At 40.6% G+C, this 22,201-nt stretch overlaps 1 protein-coding gene across 10 annotated transcripts in view; it reads left to right on the top strand.

Moving 5' to 3' along the window:
* LOC119904040 (bromodomain adjacent to zinc finger domain protein 2B-like) overlaps nucleotides 1-22,201 on the top strand; it is a 51,645-nt gene that overhangs the window by 25,938 nt on the left and 3,506 nt on the right. For 7 of the 10 annotated variants that reach the window (XM_038720417.1, XM_038720419.1, XM_038720413.1 and 4 more), the window contains 31 exons: nucleotides 2,176-2,337; nucleotides 4,261-4,446; nucleotides 5,157-5,288; nucleotides 5,484-5,656; nucleotides 5,789-5,983; nucleotides 6,266-6,823; nucleotides 7,569-8,175; nucleotides 8,371-8,634; nucleotides 9,660-9,720; nucleotides 10,947-11,055; nucleotides 11,133-11,234; nucleotides 11,776-11,986; nucleotides 12,385-12,477; nucleotides 12,562-12,623; nucleotides 12,898-12,963; nucleotides 13,810-13,875; nucleotides 14,269-14,313; nucleotides 14,578-14,610; nucleotides 15,501-15,566; nucleotides 15,848-15,988; nucleotides 16,910-17,164; nucleotides 18,199-18,422; nucleotides 18,959-19,033; nucleotides 19,166-19,400; nucleotides 19,510-19,572; nucleotides 19,658-19,802; nucleotides 19,933-20,606; nucleotides 20,812-21,100; nucleotides 21,283-21,438; nucleotides 21,593-21,747; nucleotides 21,880-22,085. In XM_038720417.1, coding sequence (XP_038576345.1) covers nucleotides 2,178-2,337; nucleotides 4,261-4,446; nucleotides 5,157-5,288; nucleotides 5,484-5,656; nucleotides 5,789-5,983; nucleotides 6,266-6,823; nucleotides 7,569-8,175; nucleotides 8,371-8,634; nucleotides 9,660-9,720; nucleotides 10,947-11,055; nucleotides 11,133-11,234; nucleotides 11,776-11,986; nucleotides 12,385-12,477; nucleotides 12,562-12,623; nucleotides 12,898-12,963; nucleotides 13,810-13,875; nucleotides 14,269-14,313; nucleotides 14,578-14,610; nucleotides 15,501-15,566; nucleotides 15,848-15,988; nucleotides 16,910-17,164; nucleotides 18,199-18,422; nucleotides 18,959-19,033; nucleotides 19,166-19,400; nucleotides 19,510-19,572; nucleotides 19,658-19,802; nucleotides 19,933-20,606; nucleotides 20,812-21,100; nucleotides 21,283-21,438; nucleotides 21,593-21,747; nucleotides 21,880-22,085 — 5,807 coding nt within the window. In that variant the 5' untranslated portion in view covers nucleotides 2,176-2,177. The remainder of the gene's footprint in view (nucleotides 1-2,175; nucleotides 2,338-4,260; nucleotides 4,447-5,156; nucleotides 5,289-5,483; nucleotides 5,657-5,788; nucleotides 5,984-6,265; nucleotides 6,824-7,568; nucleotides 8,176-8,370; nucleotides 8,635-9,659; nucleotides 9,721-10,946; nucleotides 11,056-11,132; nucleotides 11,235-11,775; nucleotides 11,987-12,384; nucleotides 12,478-12,561; nucleotides 12,624-12,897; nucleotides 12,964-13,809; nucleotides 13,876-14,268; nucleotides 14,314-14,577; nucleotides 14,611-15,500; nucleotides 15,567-15,847; nucleotides 15,989-16,909; nucleotides 17,165-18,198; nucleotides 18,423-18,958; nucleotides 19,034-19,165; nucleotides 19,401-19,509; nucleotides 19,573-19,657; nucleotides 19,803-19,932; nucleotides 20,607-20,811; nucleotides 21,101-21,282; nucleotides 21,439-21,592; nucleotides 21,748-21,879; nucleotides 22,086-22,201) is intronic. The other 3 variants (XM_038720418.1, XM_038720421.1, XM_038720422.1) reach the window with 3 other exon arrangements.

The raw sequence follows: 22,201 nt of genomic DNA, 5'->3' as shown, positions 1-22,201 counted from the left end.
TTGAGAGTACGTCTTTCACCTCACACGCATAAATTAGCTCAAGATGGTGTACATACATCCATAAAATTCATTTAAAATGTTTATGTAGGCTATAAAACACCCAGAATACTGTACTTGCTCCCTCTGTTGTTTTATGTTTATTACCTATAAATTCAAGCTTATTGCTTGTTTAACCCATTTTAATTTCTAGCTATGCAAAAACAGCCTTTCCCTACAAAGCCGTTTTGCTTTTTGGTAGTATATTTTTTATTTGCTTGCAATTCTAGATTTGATGTATGCAGTCAACTTTAAATCAGTTTGTCACATACAAAGTGAATGGTACCTCAGACATCATTTCATGGGTCTTATATTGATAGAAAATGCCAGTTTAATTATGCGGTAGAATTACCCAGTAAGAGATCATATCTGCAGCATATCGCTGTAAAGTAAGTTAACACTAAAATTCTGGGATGTGCAGAATTTATTAGTGACACATTTTACCTTTTAATCTCTGCCAAAATTTTTACCCCCATGTTGAATATTTCATTTCATTTTTACAGATTCATAATTGATAGATAAGGTTTTTGATTTTCCTTAGCATATTGGATATCTTAGAATGGCATGTGAGGTGTGATGTAGCGAGGTCATAATGATACCAACAGTTTTTTTTTTATAATTTTGCATTATAAATATGAAAGCGTCTTTGTTCTTCACCATCTCCCACTCAAACTACTGCAGGAAACGGTGGCCTTTCCAGTGAAGCATGGCTGCAGCTTTCATGTCATTTACGTCTCATCAGTGCTGTTGCTGGTGAGGGATGATACTTGATATTCAGAGGCTAGCTTTGTCTCCTCAAATTAATCAGCTGCCCCTGTTTTCCTGTGTGGAGGAGAATCACCGGGGAGATCTAGAATTTGTTGGTGTAATGTACAACACTATAACAAAGGCAGGCTGTAAAAACAGAATCTGGAAAGCGTGCGTTAAGGAAGATTTTAAATGTGGGCTTTTGTGATCAGTGGGATGTGAAGTGGCATAAATAATGGAAAACTCAAGAAAATGCGGTGCTGATAAAAGAGAACAGTAGTACTAGAATCTCTGTTGCATGATTTGGGTGATGGGAAGTGGTCTGAGAGTCATCAGACAAAATGGTGCACTGATTATAGCTTCTATTTATGCATTCGTATGGACTTTATGGAGAGATTGTGGAAGGATAAATGAAAATGTGTTCCTGAAGATTGCATTTTCTATTAAAGCTTACTCCGTCATTAGACGATCACAGCGCGCATGGCAGCAATTTTACATTAAAGAGCTGTGAAGACCTTTTGATGCGACTGAGTTGTCACCAGTACGGGTGTGTGTGTGTGTGTGTGTGTGTGTGTCGCTCTCTCACTCTACTATTCATTTATGAATATTAAGGCACCTGAATGAATGACTGTGAATCACGTCACACCTGTGTTCCACTGTTATGCTTTACATTAGATAAAACCCTTTAAATTTGTAAAACAAGACCTCCGAAATTATTGCTGTTTATTTACAGTATACCTGGAATTATTAATTTATAAAGCAGATTTTTGCAAAATAATTAAAATGTTGTTGTATTTAGGGCTGCAACTAAACATTGTTTATACTTTATTATACAATTAATTGATTGAACTCTATTTACTCTATTAAATGCCCATCACATTTTCCCAGAGGCAAAGGTGACCTCTTCAAATTGCTTGTTTTGACCAAACAATAGTCCAGAAATGAATGATTTAATTTACAATAATATACAACAGAGTAAAGCAGCAAATGGTAACATTTAAGAGGTTTGGCCTTGGTGCTTGATAAGTGACAAACAGCTGTAGCTGACGATTATTTTACTGTTGATTGACTTTTCTACAAATCATTTCAGCACTAATCATACCATCACAATACAATACCTCTCAAAGTCAATAAACAATACTATTGAATTACTGGCCAGCCTTATTTGTAGAAACAGAGGGCAACATGTTGCTTTCAGAAAGGCTCATCTCAGAGACTCTGAGCCATTCAGATTTCAGAGGTTGAAATCCAGTATTGTTGTGACTGTAGTTCAGATGTGTGTCAGAGAGAAACTAAGTTTCGGGGGGGGGCAAGAGTGTTCTTTATTTCTTTTCCTGCCCCCTTCTTTTCTCCTCTTGCATCTCTAAGTGTTGACTGGATTGTGTTGGATAGATATGGAGTTTGGAGAGAGGCTGGCCTCCCCGTCATCAGCCCCGTCCTCCCTTCACGTGGCCTCCACTTCCGCCAGCTCCTCCCCTGCTCCACCCCAGACACCCTCCACCAAGTGCAGACCAGGCCCTAGCCCTGCTGGCAGCTCCCCTCTCACCACCTGTGGTATGAGAGCGCGCGCGCACACACACACACACACACACACACACACACACACACACACACACACACACACACACACACTCTACTTAGATTTGCAGTCGAGGCACAAGATCAAGTATGACTCAAAGTTATTTGTTTTGATGTGTTATTTTGTCTGTATATTTTAGCATTCTGCCCACATTTTGAAAGAGGATGAGAAATTGTTTTTCGGTAGGTTAAGGTTCAAGTGTGCAGTGCTGCTATAGCCTTAATGGTCACTCAGAAAAACAGCTTTAAATTCACAAGCTATTAATAAATGTAAATTAATGCACCATTCTGACTGACTTTACAATCACTCTGCATTTTTCATTATTATTCTTTATAACTACACTTCCACATAGACTTTGAGCCTAAAGTGAAAAAATAGAGGCAAATCTATTTAGAGGGGCTGTCCAACTAAATTTTGTGGACATTGAATTCAAATTGTGCAACTATAAGGGAGCGTAAGACACCTTCTCCCAGTCTTAACATGTTGTAGACAATTTTGATAGCAATGGAAAGGCTGTTGAAATAATGAATGCCAACAATTAAAAAGCTTTGTACGCCCTTGTGGATGTCTTTTGACAACCTTTAGCTCCAGTTTATCCTGCGTGATTTGACATGTCTGTCAGCCTCACAGTGTGCATGCATCCGCCAACATCCTCTTGTTTTCTCTGCATACTAATTGTGGTCAAAGCTATTATGCACTGAGCAGCAGTGATGCATAAGCTGTCAGATTACCCCTGACCACAAAATAATGTGCAAATTTACATACCGTGGTTTGTGATTTATTTATTTTTCTTTCATGATAAGATGCCCCAAAAAACTAGTGGGGTTTGTTTTGTCATGCTATCACAATGAAGACATTTTCATAAATTATTCATTTTCAAACCCCCACACCAAACGTGCACAGAAATTTCCCAGATAATTTATTTTAGACTGAACACTGAAAGCACACTGGCACCTCTGTAGTCACATCGTTGTTATGAGTATGAAGTATATTGAGTTCTTTTAAGAGATTTTCTTCCCCTGTGGGAAGTAGAAGAAAGATATCACACAACCAGTGATGGTACCCCTTTGAATACAATCACACGCAAGCTTTCATATTCTTAAAAGCTTTGTAATTGGTTTAACTAGGTGAGTTGAAACAATTTTATGCAGCACCTCCTAGTAGGGCTGCACAAAAAAGCAATAACAATAATTATCACAATGTAATTTTTTTTTCAATAACAATATAAAAAAAATTCCATAAATATAAGAAATTTATAATTCCATAATAAAAGGGCTGGACTGCTTTATCTGATAGAAATAGTCCAAGTGTTATGAAAGTAGCAGTTTAACTTGGCCTCAGTATCTCAGTTTCTAATCTTTCAGCAGGTGTCCTTTTTCCCCATGCTTATTTGTTTTTTTACTTGTTCATTTTCTTACTTATTTATTTTTTATCAGTCATTATTGTATACATCAAACAGTGGTAATGCAGTAGTAATGTGTTTTGTTTTCATTTTCTAAATATGAATGGGGATGCCAGACCCTGAATCATTCATGATTATTGCTATGAATAATTCTCAGACTCACCAGACAGCCGTGTCTCTTATTTGCTGAAGCAGTTTTGAACAGATCAATCAGAATCCACAGCTTTGTCTTCAGTTTTACTGTACACATTTTTTGAAGCATAAAATATGGTCCTAAGTTGACATTAATGGTATCGAGATATTAACAGTTTATGACTTCATAAATTAATTATTGAACCATGATATGTTTAAATCCATTGTTTTGCACTGTAAATGTACTGTATATGTAAATGGGAAATCTAGATAGACATAGATAACATGATTAACTGATGAATTCACATATTAATCAATTGATTATATTTTAATTATTCTTCCAACTGTGCCCTTTGTTCTCCAGGCCATTTGCTCCAGATAACAGGGGATGAACGCTTAAATATGTCTGGCAGCTCCAATGGTTTTCCTTTAGTCAGCCATCCAGCTTTTGGGTTTTACACATCAAGTTCGGGTCGATCTGAGTTCGGAGGCCTAGGAAGTCTGGGTTTGTCTGCCTTGGCTGCTCACTCCCAGCTTGGTACATTTCCAGGTAGGGAAGCTTAAGGTGAAATGTTGTTTATTTTCTTAATGGAGGTGAGGGGGAAAATTCGGTTCATTGTAAAGTTAATTGTTTTTCTGTCATGGAAATTGTTTTGGTGTCTGCCTGGATTATATCTTTAGCAAAGCACTGTATACTTTTCAAATAGTAATGACTATAGTACTTCTGTATATCTTATATTTATATCTTTGTATTTGCCTTGTCTCTCCTTTATTTTAATGAGGAGGTAAAATGTTAAACTTCACTGCAGTTTTTTACATCCTTCTTCAGTCCTTCCCACTAAAAGCATTTATGACAATATTTGTATGTAAAAAATAATTAAAGAAATTCTCAGTGATATCCGATTGTATGCTTTTCAAGTGATATCGTCACACTCAGCACAACATAAATGGATGTTTTAGAAAGCCGATGCTGTTTCCTAGGAATGCTGCACTTTGGAACTTTGACATGTCTAGTAGATGAGGTGAATCTCTGCAGCTATGATCTCTCTCAACTTTGCAACTCTCTATATAAAGGGATGAAATCACAGTCAGTGGAATGCACTTGTTGGAATGCAAAACTGTATTTTCAGCTGACTGATTAGTGCTGTCAACAGGTTTGATAAACATGCTCTTATAACATGTTGGCAGATTAGATTCTCTGCATTTCTAGATGAAGTGGCTACTTGTGCCTAACTGTACACTATCGCTCCCTCACTCCAGACTGGTGGCGGCCATCTGAAGCACATACCAGGGGAGCAGCAGCCTTCTTCCCTCCTCTTCTGGGTCTGCATCCTGTATTTGCATCAAACTTCAAGAGCAACGATCCTGTTCACTTTCAGTCACGTACCCCGGGTAAAAAGAAAAAAAAAGCGCTTGCTCCTGCTAAAAGTCATACATGTTGTGGTAGCTTATGGCAATATTTATTCCTAAAAACATGTATCATTAAAATGCTAACAGTGTTAACATTATGAGATGTATTGTCCTCCTGTGTTTGACTGATATTGCTTGTTCTCATGAGCATCCATCTAAAGAAATGCACAATGCCAGTTTCTGTAGGCGTAATTGGTTCTTCTCCTACTGGGAACTCTGCTGTGAACACCAGTTCATTTCCAACAAAGGGAAACACAGAGAAAACTAAAGCAAACAGTAGTCGGTGTCAAAAGAGCAGCCAGGACCTGGGCCAGCTACACCAGAAGACTATTCAGAAAACAAAAGAAAAGGTCAATATTTGTATTTGCTCAAGTACTTTACACTGCATGAAAACTCACTTCACATTTTTATTATTGTTCCTGGCACCCTCTCTCCTGTTTTTTTTGCTTCATTAAGAAATGTGGGCTTTTGTTATTATTTAGAAACCCAACAAAAGACCACTAGAGATCTCCAGCATGAGTGGCAGCCAATCGGGCTCATTGTCAGATAGCTCCAGTGATGGCGAGGAGAGCAGCAGTGATCCTGATGACATGGAGGAGGAGGACAATGATGAAGATGAGGATGATCAGAGCAATGACAGTGAGGACTCTGATTCAGAAAAAGACAGGAATGTTAAGGTAAGCGTCTCAAAATCGAACTTCTGGTGTTTGTGTCCAGCAATATCCAGCAAAAAGCTTGGCAAAGATTGAACTTGATATAAAAACTTAAAAAGAAGTTATTTTGTAAGGTTTTGTGTGCCTGTGTAAAAAATGCGAGTTGGATTGTCAAACGCAGCCTTGGTGGTGGGTGGAAAACTGGATGTATGTGCTAGTTGACAGAGCTGCCACTGTGAGACTCTCTCAGTAGGAGCTGACATGATGTGCTGTCTTCTCCCCGTTTTCCCTCATCCTCCCACTCAGCGGCTGACACAGAACACTTCTGAGAGTAAAAAGAAGAGACCTTTCTCTGCTGATGGAGATACAACTCTAGACAGTCTTTGTGACATTGCTCCGTTTACTTCCTCGTACCGCCTCCAGTCTTCTTCTCATCCTACCGGTTTGCCACAGTCCGCAGCTCATTTCCTCCAGAGCTCCAGGACTGCAGAGGATGAAGGCCAGCAGCACATCAGTGTCATCCAGGCCACAGGGTCGGCAGCCGGCAACAGTCCCCGAGCACAGTCCCACAGGGAGGCCTCTCCCCTGCCCTCCAGGTCCTCACCCAACCCCAACCCCAGGTCCTTCTCCAGCTCGCCTAAACACTTACCTCCTTCCACCTCACCAAAGCACTTCTTTCATTCGTCCTCACCAAAGCACAGCTCTGTCTCCTCCTCTCCCAAACCTCTTGCTCTCTGCTCCCCTTCGAAGCCCCTGTCTCTGTGCTCCTCACCCAAGCCCCTCTCCAACTCTTCTTTGCCCAAACCACCAACGAACCTTCCGGATGAGAGCTCATTGCGCTTGAACTGTTTTAAATTGAAACAGGTGAGTTATATTTGGTAGTCACACTGCTGTACTGAAGCGGATTTAATTTTGTTTTTCTGAATTCTGTCTGTGGTAGAAAAAAATATTACTGAATGAATGAAACATAAATATATTTCTCATCCTCTTTTGCGATAGAAGGAGCTCTGTTTTTATTTATTGTCCATCATTGTTTCTGTCATGAAATAAGTAAAAATCAGTGGGTTCCCAGTGGGCAACAGAAAATGAATTCTTGTGAGTCTGACCACTACATGACTAAAAGTGACAATGCATTTAGCTGTACTGGGAATACTTAATAAAACTGACAAGCAATTAGCTCTGTTATGCTTTGGGATGTTTGTTATCAAGAGAGAGAAATCTGTCTCTTTTAAAGGACTCTGTTATTGTCACTATTTTGAAAAGAAGGGGGGGAAATGTAGCAGTCTGTAACAAGAGGCTTTTAATGCATATGATGGTGGTGAATTAAACACTGGCTTTTGATTGCCAGAGGATGACAATAGCAACAAATACAAGATGACAGCTAAAGTCTCACAATGGCACTAAGCCAAACGATTTGAAAATATTTTCCACAGCAGCCTTTTTTCTCTTCTGTTGTTGACAGGCTTGAGCCTTCTCTTCATTGTCCTTGTCTCTTATTACACCTTTAAATTCCTTCATTCACAGCCCACAGCAATGTAATGTGAGTGACAGTTTGTGTAATTACTTCCTTTTTTTTCTTTGTTTCTCTTTTCATTTTTTATCTACGAAGCCCCTTCATTCCAAGGACTCTGCAAAAAAAGCTTTCTCCCTGCGACCTAAGATCCACAACTGGAATAAAAGTCACAAAAATTCAGCACCCTCTTCAGCGCTGCCGACGCCGCATAAACATTCGTCAGATACATTGAGCAGTCGTTTAAGAGCTCTACCACACGGCAATGACACCAATCTGTTCCTGGAACACCACTCTAACGGAGGGATCCAAGGTGCAGTTCAGGATGCCCCGTTGGCCCTCATCACTAAACCCCGCAGCCACAGCAGCACCCCCAGTAGCAAGCCCCTCCTGGCAGCCACCAGCCCTCCCTATCCCATGCCGATCAACTTGAGCACTGGCACCAAGGAGATGACGGGCAGCTCTGCGTCCCCACTTAAATCTTCTGCCTCATCAGGTCTCGCTCACAGACCAAGGAAGACTAAGACTCCCAAGTCTTTGAAGGCAGGAAAGAGCCTCCATAAAACAAACTCACCCTGTCTACCTGTAGACTTGGTAAGAAGCAGCGAGTCTGATATCAACAGCAGCAAGGACTCAGAAGACTCTTTAGGAGATGACGATGATGAAGACGATATTGAAGATGAGGATTCTGGCAGTAGCCTGTCAGGTTAGATTTAACAGACCTTTCTTTAATTTAATAAAGAAATGACATTGATGAGATGTTATTGCAGATATAAGCATTTGGGTGAGGCTTATTCTAGAAATTTGCAGTGCTCTGTATGGTTTGGTTGTGAGAAGAATGCTAATTAGGGTATCATTTTGGTCTCTCTGTTTCTCTCTGTCACGCCGGAATCCCCTGCAGAGTCGGAGAGCAATCTGGAAAGTGACTCTGATGGCTCTGAGGATGATATGAAGGAGCGCGGTGAGACAGAAGCAGATAGTGATGCAGAAAGTAAACTCACTAAAGCGTCCTCCTCAAACCTCTCAGCCAACTGCTCACTGCTCAACCTGCAGATCATCAAGCCTCCCAGTTTACCTGGCCTCACCCCCACCACAGGGACCAGCTCAGGGGCACTGAGTAACCACAGCACCCTATCGCCATCCTTCACATTTGCCACGCTGCCAGGTAACACGTGTGTTTACTGAAATACCACATACATCCACAACCTGCAATACAGCTTCAATTCACAATTTAATAAGATTCTTAAATGTGTGATTCAGGCTTCAGGAAAGTGTCACTCACTCAAATAACAAAGCAGGATCATGACCAAAGTCCACATGGTATTTATTTCCCCTGACTCTGTCTTGTTAGTCCAGGATTTTTTGTCCTCCCTCCTTTTTCTTTTTCTTATTCAGACTATCCAAACTTTCAGTGGATAAGGAACCGTTTTTTTGCCATGAAAACACGGATGTACATTTCCTCAATAGTTCCAGGTTAAAGTTAGCTCTCTGGAAGAAATGATGTGATTGTGTCATTGTTTTGATGGTCCCCAGCAGCTTTTGCTTTTATAACCCAGGCAGATGCTTTTATATGTGTGATACTGGATGAGTCACGGAGCATATTATGTTATAACACAGTTGGATTCTGACTCGCCGTAATGGGAAAATAGTAATTTATTGTTCCAGTTAGTCTTGCTATGAAGTAATAGAAGAATCATGTCACAGATATATGCTGTGAATTACTCTTGATCTTAAAAATAAACACATAAACTTTTAAAATAAGGAACTGTATATTTAACACTAACAATACTATAACCACTGAACTGTCATGGCGGAAGTGAGGCTTGTCACTATATATGCTCTGTCCCTGTGTTTTGCACTTCTCTTATGTGTCAAGAGTCCATGCATATAGGGTGTTGCTGACCTTGAATTGAGCTAACCCCTACTATGCTGTACCGAAAAAAAATTCTCTGACTCTGCTCGTATAGTCATTTAAGTGAAGTAGTGTGAAGTACAGTTTGCTGATTAATATACAAAATAACTATCCACAATAAAAGATATGTCTGTCAGGGTTGGAGGTTTTGTGTTTGCAGTAATATGCCCCTCCTTATTTTGTGTAGTGGATATGTCTGTAAATATGGCAGGTTTGAGGATTTGTTCAGGTCCCCCTGGAGGTGCAAAAAGCGCTGACTCATTTCTCCTGTTTTCTAGGATCAGGGAAGAGGAGGAGAGTAACAGATGAGAGAGTTCTGCGGTTGCCTCTTGAGTTTGGGTGAGACATTGTGCATGCACTTCATGTTAAAAGAAACACAAAGGTTTGATGGTCTGAGCATGTTCCATTTGTCCTTACTTATACGTCCTGTATTGTTTGTGTTTATACATTTATTGGTGTGATAGTGAAATGTCAGCTCACTGAACGCTGACAAGTGACCTTTATTTAAAGGTCACCTGTGGTCATCTTTACTTTGTGGAGCAGTGTAAGACACATAATCACGCACGGCAAATATTATCATATTTCCGGGTTTGCCACATACAACAGACAATGAACTGTGTTTACGAAAACTTCCTTTATTCATCAGGTATCTTTCAGTGTTGATACATTCACCCCAGTAAATAAAATAATGAATAAGAAACACTCTTATTCGCTTAGCAAGATATTTATCTATCGTCTGTAGTTGGGGCAGATCCATGTGTGAACATGAAATCAGGCAAGAAGTGTAGCTGTTTATATAAAAAAAAAAAAAAGAGATAACACACACAGAGACAGCTGGAGCTCCTGATTTAAGGACAGTAATGTCCTCATCAAAAGCTAAGTAGGAATAGACCACAAAAGATATCCTTGCCTTCCTGTCGCGGGCCTTAAAAACCCCAGTCTTGAGCTGTAGGTCATATTGGGCAGGAAATGAAATGAGGCCCAGCAGTTCAGCATCAATGGGTTAATTGCATCCAGCCTCAGCACAGACATGCAACATTAGCAGCTCCCTGTCCACAAATTCTGCAGCCTTGGATCAGAGAGCCTTTCATCTTGGGATGTTTTTCATCAGCAGGTTCACAGGAAACAGAGGCCACAAGACTTTATATCAGCCCTCTGCTCTGTCTGGGATAACAGCCTACATGTCTTTTCTATAAGCCATGGCTGCTCTCCAGTGGAGCTCATGGGAACTGAGGGGTTTCTCCACTTGGCCCATGGCCATTTAGGATTACCGAAAGGGTCAGAGGTAGACGAGGCCACAGACTACCCAATACTCAGCTGTACAGACATCATTTATATAGTTTATCTCCTTGTTTGCTTGCTGTTGTGAATGCCAGGATGATAAGTATCTGTCCCAACACTGTCACCAGGACAATATTATTGTTGTTGTTGTTGTTATTATACGCAGGAGGGAACTATATATTGATGATGAATGAATACAACTGCACAGTGGTTATGATATTGTCTGTGTTTTAACTATGCGGTACCTTGTATATACTTTGTATTAACTATTTCTTTGTTCTCAGGTGGCAAAGAGAGACCCGAATCAGGACTGTGGCAGGTCGCCTACAAGGAGAGGTTGCTTACTTTGCTCCATGTGGGAAGAAGCTACGTCAGTATCCTGATGTCATGAAGGTAAATCTGCAGTCTGTAGCTTTATTTTATGGAAAGTAGATTTCTTTAATTAATGCGCATTTTTCTTTTGTCTGCAGTACTTACTCCGGAATGGAATAACTGAAATCTCACGAGATAACTTCAGTTTCAGTACAAAAATTAAAGTTGGTGACTTCTATGAAGCCAGAGAAGGACCAGAGGTAAATGTTTCTACATCTTTTTGTAGGCAGGATCTCCCATAACCTCCCTAACTATCCCATGACCTATTATCATGGTTTACTACTTATCTTGAATTCATATTTAATTTCTTCACTGTAGGATGTTCTGCACAATTGGAAAAGTAAAATAGTATATAATATGTATTTCAATCCGTAGTCATGTGATCTACGCCCACCTCAGCTGCAGTTTGTAATTGGTGACATTGCACTGATACCACATATCGAGCATAGCATTAGCTCAGGCAGGCAACAAAGTTGAGCTCAGCTCACAGTTATAATGCATCAGCTGATAGGAGCCCATGTCATGTCAGGCCACATCAGCTGACAGCTTTTGTTTTTTTTTGTTTTTTTTAAAAAGCATTCATGTGTATTCCCTACACAGCCTCTATGCTATAGCTATAGTAGTTAAGCCTGTCAGCATGAAAATCCATAAATGAAATCAATGAGTAGATAATCAGTCTAGCCGTTCTTTTGTTTGGTTTGTTGTTTTCAATCTGTCTTTCTCTACCGTCTAATAACCCAGGGTTTACAGTGGTTCTTGCTGGCAGAGGAGGAGATTGCTCCTAGTATCATAGCAATGGATGGGAGGCGCAGCCGTTGCACAAAGTCTGAGCACCAGCTGATAGGTGATGGCTCTGGGACCAGACACTGGAAGTCTCCTCCTCTTAATATTGGTGAAAATAACTTCCAAGATGTCAGTGATGCCAAGCTGCTACGCAAACTGGAGGCTCAAGGTCAGTTTACATCTTAGAAAACTGTCAAGTTTTCACTGTTCAAGAGTAAATAAACCATTAAACAACTATTGGCTATATATTTTAACAGTTATTTTTAATTAGTGGAAAATATTAGTGGTTAATGTTTTTGTCCCTCAAAATCAAGCTGTAAGGGCTTCCTTTTAGAATCACATCTGGTAACAACTATCTTGGAAGAGACACCAGTGTTGGTTTCTTAATAGGTCATATTGCTGCTATTGCACATAGAAACAGTAGCTTGTTGCAAAAACTCCGGGCACTTCCTCTGGAGGCTGTTGACAGGGATTTGGAGAAGTGTCAGCGTATCTATGGGTCAGTTTATCATTAAAGTTTTTAACTCAATAGGATGTGGGTTTTCAGTAACACATATCATTTTGCAGAAATAGCTCGTCAGGCTGCTCAGATCAAAATGATGAGAAAACTTGAGAAGCAGGCCATGGCGCAAGCAGCCAAGGAAGCAAAGAAGCAACAAGGTAAACAGCTGCTGTCTAGTCAGTCTCTTCTTTAACACTGCGTCATTACACTGTGCACAAGCCTAATTTGTTTGTGTCTTCCAGCGATAATGGCTGCAGAGGAAAGGCGAAAAAAGAGGGAGCAGATGAAGATTCTTAAACAGCAAGTAAGGATTATTCCTTGCGTGCATTGTTTAATTTTCTGTGCAAAACTGTCTGCAGCTGCTCTGTTCATATTCAGGGTTTGTGTGCTCCAAGGTGAAAAGGTTTAAAGCACATAACTGCTTTTGAAAATTCTACAAGGAAGTTGCCATCCTTCAAAATGCTGCACCTTCCTCATCTGCATAGACCCACTGTACTTCTTCACCCCACCCCCGCCACTCTATAACATGCATGACTTAACAGTTAATTTATTTGATCTTGCCCTCATCCTTTTACCAGGAGAAGATCAAGCGCATTCAGCAAATTCGTATGGAGAAAGAACTCCGTGCACAGCAAATTCTCGAGGTTCGTCCTGAAAGTTATTGCAGAAACATTCTAAAACACTTCCTTTCTGCTGTTGATAGGATTTTTAAAAAACCCAACCAAAGGCTATTCCTAAATTATGTGGCCCCACTTTTCGTCACATCTAGTGAGTACATGTGACTAATGCTTAATTGGTTTTTTGCAAAAGTGCCATTGAATATGAAAATCTCCTCAGACCGTGATGGAGCTTAATACAAAATACAGTATTTCATTAAGTAAGAGGTGGCCCAGAGTTTACCATGGCTAGGTGAAATACCTATTTAGCATTCCCTCACTAATAGAAGCTGTGAAGTATTTTAGCTTTTTATAAATCAAATTTCAGTTGACACGCTTGGCAAGCGGCTCATAACAGGATTTTGTAGGGCCATAATTACTGATAGAAATTTTGCTTAATTTATTCTCAGTGCCTGCTGGTGTTTCATAATAACTATAGCCACTTTGTCTTTCACTGTTAATGGGAGGAAATAATGATCGCATTTCTCAAGATTTCAATATGTTAGATTTGACTTTATCAGTGAGCCACTGGCTCTTTAGCTTTCTGTGGAATATTTTCCAGAATGAAATAAGAGCAAACTTATACATCATATTAAGTACAACACTTAGTTAATATTTATTTTCCAAACCAGATGTATATGTATTTTATATGATAATTTCCTGGTCCTTTTATTATTTTCGTTTGATGATTTTAATTGAGAAAATTATCTTGGCTAATTTCCCTTAATCAGAATTAGCAGCCCCAATCAAATGTTTATTCAGACAAAGCTTTCCTGTAGTCTATGTACTTGTATGAGTTTTAAATGAGTTGCATGACCTGGTTTGCTTGTACAGGCAAAAAGAAAGAAGAAAGAAGAAGCAGCCAATGCCAAAATAATGGAGACTGAGAAGCGAAACAAGGTGAGTACGGTTACAATTAGGAACAAACTGTGATGGTAAACTGCTGCTTCAAGTCTCAAACTGCTTAAAACAGAAGTCAGTCAGATTGATATTCAAATACCACAAATGACCCTCATGCCCCTGACTTTCTATCTTTTGCCACACATTGTCTGCAGTATAATGTTTTTTGCTCCATTGTACTGCTTATCTTGGTTAATTACTGTGTAAAAAAGATGTTGGATGGCCTTTTTGCAACATGTATCTGTAAAAGGTTTTCCCCTTAGCTCAACCGATGAAGTCTAGCCTGGAACTTCAGCGTGATGTTGTTAAATATGGCCAGACATTTATGTACGCCTTTGAAATTATGTAAATTACTTTATGTTTTCTAATTGAGTTCATCTTTTTTTCTTAAAGGAGAAGGAGATGCGAAGACTGCAAGCTGTCATACTAAAGCACCAGGTAGGTAGTTTGTCCAAAGCCACATTATACCAAAGCCATTCTTCCTCTGTGTCTAAACTGAATGTCTTGGAGATGGTCTCTATCTGATGATCATTTGCGGTAGCCTAATTGAATTATTTTGTACAATATATGCTGTCAAATTATGCTTTGGATGATCTTGGTTGTATTTTTATTTTGGCTTACCATTGGTTGGATTGCATTTCTTGTATTGATTTTTCTTGTGTGATTTTCTATTTCTTAATAATTGCCAACTCTTTCTACCAGGAGTTGGAGAGGCATAGACTAGATATGGTATGGGTATGTTTGTTTCCGTACATTTAAAAACATATTGTGAACGTGTTGTGATAAATGGTTGCCATCATAGCAATGCGTAAAGTGTAAAGTAGCGTTGGCTGCAGTCATACTACATCCTTCCGCATGGCTTTTCCAGAACAGTGCACTGCATACATCTGCGCTATTTGTCTCTCAGAGAAAACACATCCATTTGCCGCCTGATATGATAAAAAATGCCTTAACTCAACAGAAAATAAAAAAGCATGCAAAGCAATCTGATAGCCTGAAGGAACACCAACTATTACATTGTTTTTCTTTTGGATTGACTAAATGTAGGTCCTCAAAACCCTTTTGCTCTATAGCATGTGAGCCAACTTTCTAATCCTTTCCATCACCTGGCAAAAGTCACTACAGTTTGTACTCTTGCCAGTGATTCGTTTAAGTCCTGGAGTTAATGGAAAGAAAATAATTTTTTTTTACTTCTTAATTTCCCTCTTGTGACTTATTCATCAGTTGTAAAGTTATAAATTCAGTTCTGCTTGCCCCTGTAACACATAATACTTGCTGCTTTATAGTTTTAAAGTTCTTGGCTTGTCCCTTTCAGTTTGACACTTGCCAACATGCTCAGATTAATAATGACTGTTTGTAACTTTGAGCTTAGCTTACGCTTTGTGTGTATGCATTTGCAATGCAACTTTTCGTCTGTCATTGTGTTCCATGTGGTTAAACTGTTTTGTGTTTTTATTTTTTTTCTATGTGCAGCATTTTGATTGTGTGATGATTGTGACAATTGGGCGATGTGTGTTTCTTGTACTGTGCACAGTGTTCATACTGTGTATTGCATCCATTTTCTTTTGGGAAACAATAGTAGCAAGTGTGAATAGAATAGAAACCATGTGTCTGTGCTCTGTCAGGAGAGGGAAAGACGTAGGCAGCATATGATGCTCATGAAGGCTGTGGAGGCCCGTAAGAAAGCAGAGGTGGGTAACATCTGATCTGCTCCCTTTTTCTGGTCTTTCCCGCATCTGTGTTCTGCCGCACAGTTTGATTGTGTTTTCTTTTCTTTAGTAATTGCATGTGAAAGTACTGCAGTCTGTAATGGTGGGACATAACAAAAATGTACAGTATGTGTACATATTATGAAATGTGGTCATTGAGGTCATAGTGTGTTTGTTATTTTATTTGTGTCCACCCTCTGTAAATCTGAGCATAAAGCACAATAGTCCACTGCAGTTTTAATGATACTTTCTCTTGGCTGTAGGAAAAAGAGCGTCTGAAGAAAGAGAAGAAGGATGAGAAGCGGTTAAACAAGGAGAGGAAACTGGAGCTCAGAAGACTGGAACTGGAAAAAGCGAAGGAGCTGAAGAAGCCAAACGAAGACATGTGTTTAGCAGATCATAAGGTATTTACACACTGTGGAGCTGCTGGCAGATGAAAATGAGACTCCATGTATGTCACCAGTGTGGATAGTCTCCATCTGTGGAGTAGGTGTGTGTGTGTGTGTGTGTGTGTGTGTAAAGATTGGATTTTCCACCAGCGTGGGGATTTTTTTCGACATAGGAATCAATCATTATAATCACTGTAGGAGCTATAGGCATGAAGATTAGAAATGCTTTTGACAAATTTATGGTTTCATTGTTTCACTGTCAGATCTACCAAAATAGATGTGTAATATCACTGAAAGCATCTGGACTTGATTAAAAAGAAAACCAGGTGTAAGTCAAAATACTGCCACCACGTGGCTACTGATGCCAAAAACACCAACCACGGTACTACTGACTATTGTAGATCCCCATAATCAAAGGATTGTGGGCAGGTGTTAACAAACTAGTCTGAAACAAGTAACACCAGCATTGTGAGAAACACTGGAAAATCTATCTAACTTTGTCTTTAAAATCATTTTAACCACTTCTTTCACATAGTTCTTGTTAAGCCTGACAAAATATGTGAAACTGTAGTAAATGATATGCTGTCTGAGCTGTCTTACAATTAATATTACATCTGGGTTTTTTTTGGCAAGGGGAAGTACGTTTATTTGTATAGCACCTTTCAACAACAAGGCAACTCAAAGTGCTTTACATAAAACAGAAAGGCATTAGGAAAAGAAAGACAAGACATCAGCGTTACATTAGTTGAGCTTACTGACGGTAAACGTATGGACAAGTTTTTCTAAATCCTGCTGAGACATAAGTCCTTTGGTAGTAGTTTGGTAGTTGTATGTTTTTGTTATTGTCTTAATGTGGATTCTTGTGTACAGGGACTGTAATGTTTGAGATGAGATATATAACGTATTTTATTTTTAATGTAACGTCTTTTTCTCCAGCCACTGCCAGAGTTGTCCCGGATCCCTGGTCTGGTCTTACAAGGAAGTACCTTCTCTGACTGCCTGATGGTGCTGCAGTTTCTACGCAGCTTTGGGAAGGTCCTGAGGTTAGACATAAATCCAAACATGCTCAGCCTAAGTGACCTTCAGGAGGGCTTGCTCAACATTGGGGGCAGTATGGGCAAGGTGCAGGACCTGCTGGTGAGCATGCTCTCTGCAGCTGTGTGTGATCCTGGTATACCTACAGGTCACAAGGTGAGTCTGTCAATGCACAATGAATTTGTGGGGTTGTTGAATTGTAAATGGTTCCTGTTCTGTAATTTACACTGAACAAAATTATAAACACTACACTTTTGTTTTTGCCCCCATTCATCATGAGCCAAACTCAAAGATCTAAGACTTTCTCTATGTACGCAAAAGGCCTATTTCTGTCAAATATTGTTCACAAATCTGTCAAAATCTGTGTTAGTGAGCACTTCTCCTTTGCCGAGATAACCCACCCACCTCACAGGTGTGGCATATCAAGATGCTGATCAGACAGCATTAGTATTGCACAGGTGTGCCTTAGACTGGCCACAATAAAAGGCTACTCGAAAATGTGCAGTTCCATCACACAGCACAATGCAAAAGATGTCGCAAATTTTGAGGAAACGTGCACACACCTGCTACTATGTGCCCATTAAAATAGATTGATTCACGTAACTACTGTACAAAAATCAGTTTTCACTGCTTCAGTTATTGAAAAATAAAAGTCTGTTAAGGAGTGTTTTTAGAGCGTTTCATACACATACACATTTTAAATTATTCATTTTTATCTGTGTAAATTCATTCCCCCTGGCCATTTATTCATGCTGTGCTGTACAGTGTAATCAGGTCATGATACGTGATTTTACATTATTACATCTTTTCATATTAAAAGCCTTTCTCAGGATGTCTATACATTGAGTGAGATGTGCATATACTGACAAGACTGTCAACTAAAACAGGAAGCATGTTTCATAATAATTTGCACATCCTAGATGTGTCCCAGACATTTCCCATGGGCAACTTAAGCACTTAACACTGCTTACTTTACTTATCGAAGAGATAATTGCTCAAAAGGAAAGTGTTTTACTCCCATTGGTTTTACTCCCATTGCCCTTTTATTGGCTCTACCCTTCACCTGCGCTCGGCTCTCTTGGGTTATAGTGTATATAAAAAGGAATTCTGGTTTTAACTGAGTTGGTAAAAAATGAAGGGTTTGTTTAATACTGTGACAAAATTTTTAAAACGCATTATTTTTCTTTCAGAATAAGACAGCCTTGGGTGACCACCTGACTAATGTGGGGATCAACCGGGACAATGTGTCTGAGATCCTGCAGATCTACATGGCGGGTCACTGTGAGCAGACAGAGCTGGCTGCTCTAGCCCTCAGCCTCAGGACCAAGGCCTTTCAGGCCCACAGCCCGTCACAGAAGGCCTCCATGCTAGCATTTCTGGTGAATGAACTGTGCTGCAGCAAGGCTGTGATCAGGTGAGGGTCCTGCATTCTTTGTCATTCTGTCTTTTAATTTAGGTATTTAACAAATAAAGCAAACTCAGTTTTTTGTATGGCAGAAATGTTAATGGACTATTCATAGGAAACTAAACTACTGCTAAAAAATTCCTGTTGATTTTAAGGCTTCAATACACTTGTATTAAAAAAAGAATGGTTAGCCTGTGAAAATGATTCAGAGCACTCTATAAACAAGTGTTCCTTATGTGCTTGAAGCAAACAAGTTAATCTCTGTGCCTGAGAGTGGAAAGTATTGGCTTGTTTTATTCATGGAGGCTTAAATTTTCATAGAATAATAGAAGTATCAAAAAGAATATGACAAATCTTGGTCTGATGGACAGTTTCACAAGATTGCATCAAACTACGTGTCATACATTTTTTATTAACACTGATTCATTAACACTTTGAAACGCATCTGGTGCACACTGCTGTGTGGCGCAATCACATCATGCTCTTTTTATTATACAAAAAAGGTCAAAGAAACATCTGCTCCAATATTGTCTGATACTTTGCAGTGAGATCGATAAAAACATAGATCACATGACCAACCTGAGGAAGGATAAGTGGGTTGTCGAGGGAAAGCTTCGCAAGTGAGTATATGCATCATCTAAGCTGTTATTGGGAGATTCTGTGCTTACACTTGAACATTTTGTTAGTGAACATGTCTGAATTGCACACAAACGTGTACTCTACAAACTGACTGTCCATTTTTTTCTCTAAAGACTGAGGAGCATCCATGCCAAGAAAACAGGGAAGAGAGACAGCAGCGTGGGGGGAGAGGACAACCACACCTTTGTCATCCCCACTCCTAGAAACAAATGCAAGAGGAAAGAAGGTGACAGCGAGGAGGAAGAGGAGGAGGACGACGACAGTGAAGACCAAGGAGATGAGGACGATGAAGAGGAGGAAGAATCCGGGGGAAAGAAGGGGAAGAAAGCAGAGATATGTGAAGAAGAGGTCAGTGACAGCATGATGTTTTTGCAGGAGCCGGCAGTTAAATCAGTGTTTGTTATATTAAATGTCAGCCTGTCCATTGGCCTCGCACTAATGAGATCTTTTCATCTAGGACAACAGTGTACACTCGGCCAGTATGGAGGAGCTGGAGAAACAGATAGAGAAAACATACAAGGTAAATTAAACCCTATGAGACACTATTTTCTCTCTCAGGATCAGCTCATCAATACATTTAATAAATGTATTTCTGTTTCTTTTAGCAACAGTGTCAAATCAGACGGAAGATATTTGACTCATCTCACTCGCTGCGCTCCATGGTGATTGGCCAGGACCGCTACAAGAGACGTTACTGGGTCCTCCCGCAGTGTGGTGGCATCTTTGTTGAAGGCATGGAGAGTGGTGAAGGTGCAAACCGAAACTGATAAGCTCAGATTTTAGTCACTTTTTTCCCTGTTCACAACCTACAGGACATAAATGTTTAATGTTTTTTTGTGCACTTTGCCTGAGCTGACACCAACCTTTTCATGTTACTCAGGTTATGAAGAGGTGGAGAAAGAGAAGACGAGACAGAGGGTTGCTCAGTTGATCAGGGTAAAAGAAGAGCAGCTGGTAGAGACAAAGAAGCCGGTGGTCTCCAGCCCAGTACAGAGCACAGACGGTGATACATCCACACCAGAGATCCAGCAGGACAAAGACAGCCTCAATCTCTTCCTCCAGAAACCCGGGTCCTTCTCTAAGCTCAGCAAACTCCTTGAAGTGGCCAAAATGGCTCAAGATTCAGATATCAATTCTCATAAGAGTCATTCTGCTAGAGTCCCCACCACCACATCTTATCCCTCATATCCCACCTCTCAGACAGCCACTACCCAACAGGGACAGATGGATAAAACAGACACTTCAGTGCCATCTCTGCTTAGCGCCCCCCCCCTCAAAAGCAGTCCCTGGATAACCTGCAGCCCCCTGCCTATCATTCATGACGAGCAGCTCTCCAAGATTCTGACTGAAAAGAGCAACCAGTGGTTTAGCCTCTTGCCTCGCTCTCCTTGTGACGAGTCCTCGGTCACCTCTGGCTCCAGTCCCCCAGCCGCCTCCTCTCCTCTACAGACCATCTGCACCAAATCCCCCTCCTCCCTCTCCCCTAATCCCCTAGCCACAGTCAGCTCCGGTACTCCTGCTGGGATCAATAACATGCAGTCGTCTGTCCTTCAGGTCGGTGGATAACCGTAATGCTATTTCTGTCTTAGAACACTGTCACATGTTGCAAGTCTTATTCTATATTACATGTCAATTTTCTCATGATGCAAATGCACAAAGTGCTACCACTGTGTTGCCTTATATGTTATACATGTGGTAGTGAAATAAAATTGTCGTCATTATGATCATAATTTTAAAGTGTGTGTATTTTTCCTCTTAGCAAGTAAAGTCTGGCATTCATCAAAGCAGACTGACGCTGTGTGACATGTCCAGTGCAGCGATAAGTCCCAGCCTGCCATTCTGTGGTACTTTTCTACCCCCCATACTGGATCTGGCCTCCCAGCATGCAGAGGGTAATGGCAGCAGGGTCTTCTTCCTGGCAAATAACAACTCTGTCAACAAGAGTGAGACCCCAGAACCCCTGAGTGACAAGCCTGCTTGTGCCTCATTCCCCGCTGTGGAGGTGGCTAAGACCCAGGACTACCCTAGTCCTCAGCCTATCCCTGAGGGTAAGAATGGCTCGCTGCCAGTACGCACAAGTGAAATACGCTGGACTAAAGATATTCACTGCCCAGACAGCACTGGAATACATGCTGTGATGACTGTCAGTCAGTTACACAGTTTCCATGTGTTGCTAAAATTAAACAGTTATGCAACATGAGTTTTTAAATGTATGCGTGTGTGTTGGCAGACATGCTGTGTGGCTGGTGGAGGGTGTCAGACATGGAGGAACTGCACAGTCTGGTCAAGGCCCTCCATAGCCGAGGCACCAGAGAGAAGGTCTTGCAAAAACAGCTCCAAAAATATATGGAATATATGACCCAGCTCTGCGCCAACAGCAAAGATGGTTGGTCCCCATTTCCACTGCTCTCTTTAAGTCAAGATTCAACAGACATGCGATGTAATATGAAAGTATTGTTATTTGATCTTTTGTTAATGAGAATGCTTTCAGTAGACAGTAGTTTGAGGTCATTTTTGTATGTATGTATCTGTTATTGCAGTGATTGATGTGGCAGAGCTGGAGAAGCAGGAGGTGAGTGAGGAGACAGTAGAGAGTTGGTGTGTTGAGGAGCAGGCCATGGAGGTGGACATCAGCCTGCTGCAGCAGGTAGAGGGTCTGGAGAGGAAAGTCATTTCTGCCGGCCTGCAAGTCAAGGTAATACTCTTCTACTCATCCACTCTTTAATTCACCTGTATATGCTTGGTTAGGGTCTCGTGTCCTCCCTTTATCTCACTGTTAATTACTGCATACCCTGTTGCATTGGCTGTATTTTACTATGTCCCTCAGGGCTGGATGCATCCCGAGCCCCAGTCAGAGAGGGAGGATCTGGTCTATCATGAGCACAAGCTCTTCTCTTCCCCTGTTCCACAGAAGAAGGGACCGAGAGAAACCAGCCAGGAGGAAGTTCCTGGCACCGTGGTGCGTCGGACCAACAATCCGCTTGATATAGCGGTCACCAGGCTGGCAGAGCTGGAGAGGAACATCGAGCGAAGGTAGGAAAGGAAGAGACCCAAAAGTACAACTTTTCAGATCAGACTGGATAATGTCACTGTACATGTTCCTGCACCATCCTCTAGTGGTGATGGTGAATGTTCATCCCACATTTATT

This window comes from Micropterus salmoides, unplaced genomic scaffold (assembly GCF_014851395.1).
Source record: "Micropterus salmoides isolate LMB-PRFRI ecotype aquatic unplaced genomic scaffold, ASM1485139v1 Ms_hic_scaffold_15, whole genome shotgun sequence".
NCBI lineage: Eukaryota > Metazoa > Chordata > Actinopteri > Centrarchiformes > Centrarchidae > Micropterus > Micropterus salmoides.
This window is presented reverse-complemented; position numbering and strand designations above follow the sequence as displayed.